General features: G+C 57.0%; 1 protein-coding gene across 3 annotated transcripts in view; it reads right to left on the bottom strand.

Annotated features, from left to right (window-relative positions):
- Window positions 1-2,686, bottom strand: part of STX3 (syntaxin 3) — a 47,239-nt gene that overhangs the window by 7,706 nt on the left and 36,847 nt on the right. Inside the window, exon 9 of one of the 3 annotated variants that reach the window (XM_010843709.1) lies at window positions 1,321-1,431. In XM_010843709.1, the coding sequence (XP_010842011.1) occupies window positions 1,321-1,431 (111 nt within the window). Of the gene's footprint in view, window positions 1-6; window positions 1,209-1,320; window positions 1,432-1,820; window positions 1,963-2,686 lie in introns of those variants that run through there. The other 2 variants (XM_010843710.1, XM_010843711.1) reach the window with 2 other exon arrangements.

Genomic DNA, 2,686 nt, shown 5'->3' with positions numbered 1-2,686 from the left:
TGGGCTCTCGTGTTTAAGTTGCCTCTGCACTAGCAGTGCCAGCAGGTGCAAATACGGAGCCTCCATCAGCTCCGAGCTCACGCTGCAGCCCTCACGTGTGGACAGACGTGGCCACAACCGTCACGGGGTGTCTAAGCAGCAGTAAACCAAGATACAACGTGACTGAGATTTTCCTTTTCAGGGGGGAATATGAAGACATATTTGACACAGTCCTCCTAAATGCAAACTGCCATCCATCTCTCCCCCAAAGAACACTCCCACCTGTCAAACCCAGGACAGTGACTGAGGGTCTGAAAGTACAGGTCCTATTGTGAACAGGACAGGATTCATCATGTGAAATAACTTCCCAGCTCCCTAGACACCTGCCCAAGCAACAGGTAAAGTTGGAAGAAAAAGAACTGAAGAATGAAAATATCAGAGCACAAAGTCAGAAAAGAGCAGGCTAAAAAGCAAACCCCACCACAGCTGGCTACTGCAGTGACTGAGCAGAGACGCTCCAAGCAACAAGGACACCAGAACTAGAGGTGGGGGCGGGCACTGGAGCAGGATGAGGTGACGGGAAGAGCTGGGCTGGAACCCGAATTTGAACCCCAAGTTCCTACGCTTCCTAGGTGGCCAGGGACTTCAGTGATTCCCAGCTGTTTGATCTACAAGTAGAAAGCACAGGTGTGCCCTGAGAGAGAGCGTTCACATAGCCATCAGCACATAGCTGGGTTCACGGTGGGGAAAGAGATCAAAGAGGACAGGTGTGGGCTTTCAGAATGGAAGGCAGTGCAGAGGGAGTTTCCGAAGGGCAGAGGAGCCACGTGTAACACCGGACAGACCAATAGCTCTGTCCAGCGGACCAGCAGGAACACTGGGCAGTGACGGGTCCACCCCGCAGAGCTGCCTGCCAGTGTGGGCTCTTGGGTGGAGATGGTGGGAGCCAGATCCATGCGGGACATGCTGGGGAGGGAAGGGGAGCTATTCTCCAGGGAGAGCTGACGAAGGCTCTTGGAGGAGGCCAGACAGAGGAAGGCAGGGAGATCTCAGGGACATGGATGGGGGCGACCAGGGAGAGGAGAAGCCGGCCGGTCCCTCCGAGACGCGGGGCTCACCCTGCGAGCTTCACTCTGATACTTGACCGCCTTTTTGGTGTCTGCCACGGCCCGCTCCACGAAGCCCACGGACTGGTCCATGTTGTTCTCAATACGGTCAATCATGGCGCCCTTTCCCCGGATGCAAGAGGTGGTGGCAGCAGAGACAGACACAGGGAGAGGGAGGAGACAGCAAGAGAGCGCACACGATGGACCCTGTCCTCCGGGGGCGGCGGGGGCTCACCTTCCGGGCCTGACCCTGGTACTTGACGGCTCTCTTGGTCTCCTCCCGAGCCTTCTCCACGTGGTCCACCGTGTGCATGACATTCAGCTCTATGTTATCTAACATCTCCCCCTGCGGAGGCAGACCCCGGTCACGCCCTGGACACACCCGGGACAGTCCCAGCTCGAGTGTCAGCTCTATGTTATCTAACATCTCCCCCTGCGGAGGACAGACCCCGGTCACGCCCTGGACACACCCGGGACGGTCCCAGCTCTCGTGTCAGCTCTATGTTATCTAACATCTCCCCCTTCGGAGGACAGACTCCGGTCACGCCCTGGACACACACCCGGGACGGTCCCAGCTCTCGTGTCAGCTCTATGTTATCTAACATCTCCCCCTGCGGAGGACAGACCCCGGTCACGCCCTGGACACACCCGGGACGGTCCCAGCTCTCGTGTCAGCTCTATGTTATCTAACATCTCCCCCTTCGGAGGACAGACTCCGGTCACGCCCTGGACACACACCCGGGACGGTCCCAGCTCTCGTGTCAGCTCTATGTTATCTAACATCTCCCCCTGCGGAGGACAGACCCCGGTCACGCCCTGGACACACCCGGGACGGTCCCAGCTCGCGTGTCAGCTCTATGTTATCTAACATCTCCCCCTGCGGAGGACAGACTCCGGTCACACCCTGGACACACACCCGGGACGGTCCCAGCTCGCGTGCAGAGGCCACAGGGACACCCGGAAACCTGCCCGTGCAGCCTTCCGCGGGGTAACCCCGCACACCTCCCCGTGATTGCCAGTGCTTTCCCAGGCCGAGGCGGCGGTCACCGGCCCCGAAATATTCAGTCAGTTACTTCTCCGTGCGAGACAGCGTCTGCACGCCAGGAGCATGTGGTCTAGATGCCTGGAATATCCTGAAGGGTCCCCCGCCCCTTTTTTTTAAAAAATGAAACATGTGAGAAGAGAAGCCAGAATACATCTCTCTCATGTTGCCAGGAGGCTGGCCTCTTCCTGGTCACTCAGATCTGAACCAAGTTCATTCAGCCTGAACCGAGTGCCCACTACTACAGAAAGTGCCTGGCGCACGGTGGGTGCTCAGTAAACAGCTGAGGTGGGGATGCTTGCTTTCTCTAAGGGATCCCCAGGCCCTGTAAGTAACAAGATGTTGGTTTTACCTGAGTTATCTGGTTAAGAGATCATGGTCTCTTCGCAAGATTCCCGACCCTCCCCAGCTGCTACTTCCTGACCGGAATTCGGTCTTTCCAATTGATTTCTGTGCATCTTAAGATGGGAATTCCCTCCACCCACCTAGACCTTCATTCCACACAACCCCTGGCTTTCTGCAGAGAGAACGGCACTTACCATCACTTGAATCTCAAACC

Source organism: Bison bison, unplaced genomic scaffold, assembly GCF_000754665.1.
Source record: "Bison bison bison isolate TAMUID 2011002044 unplaced genomic scaffold, Bison_UMD1.0 scf7180017864185, whole genome shotgun sequence".
Lineage (NCBI taxonomy): Eukaryota > Metazoa > Chordata > Mammalia > Artiodactyla > Bovidae > Bison > Bison bison.
Note: the sequence above shows the minus strand (reverse complement) of the source record. Positions and strands in the feature narration are given on the sequence as shown.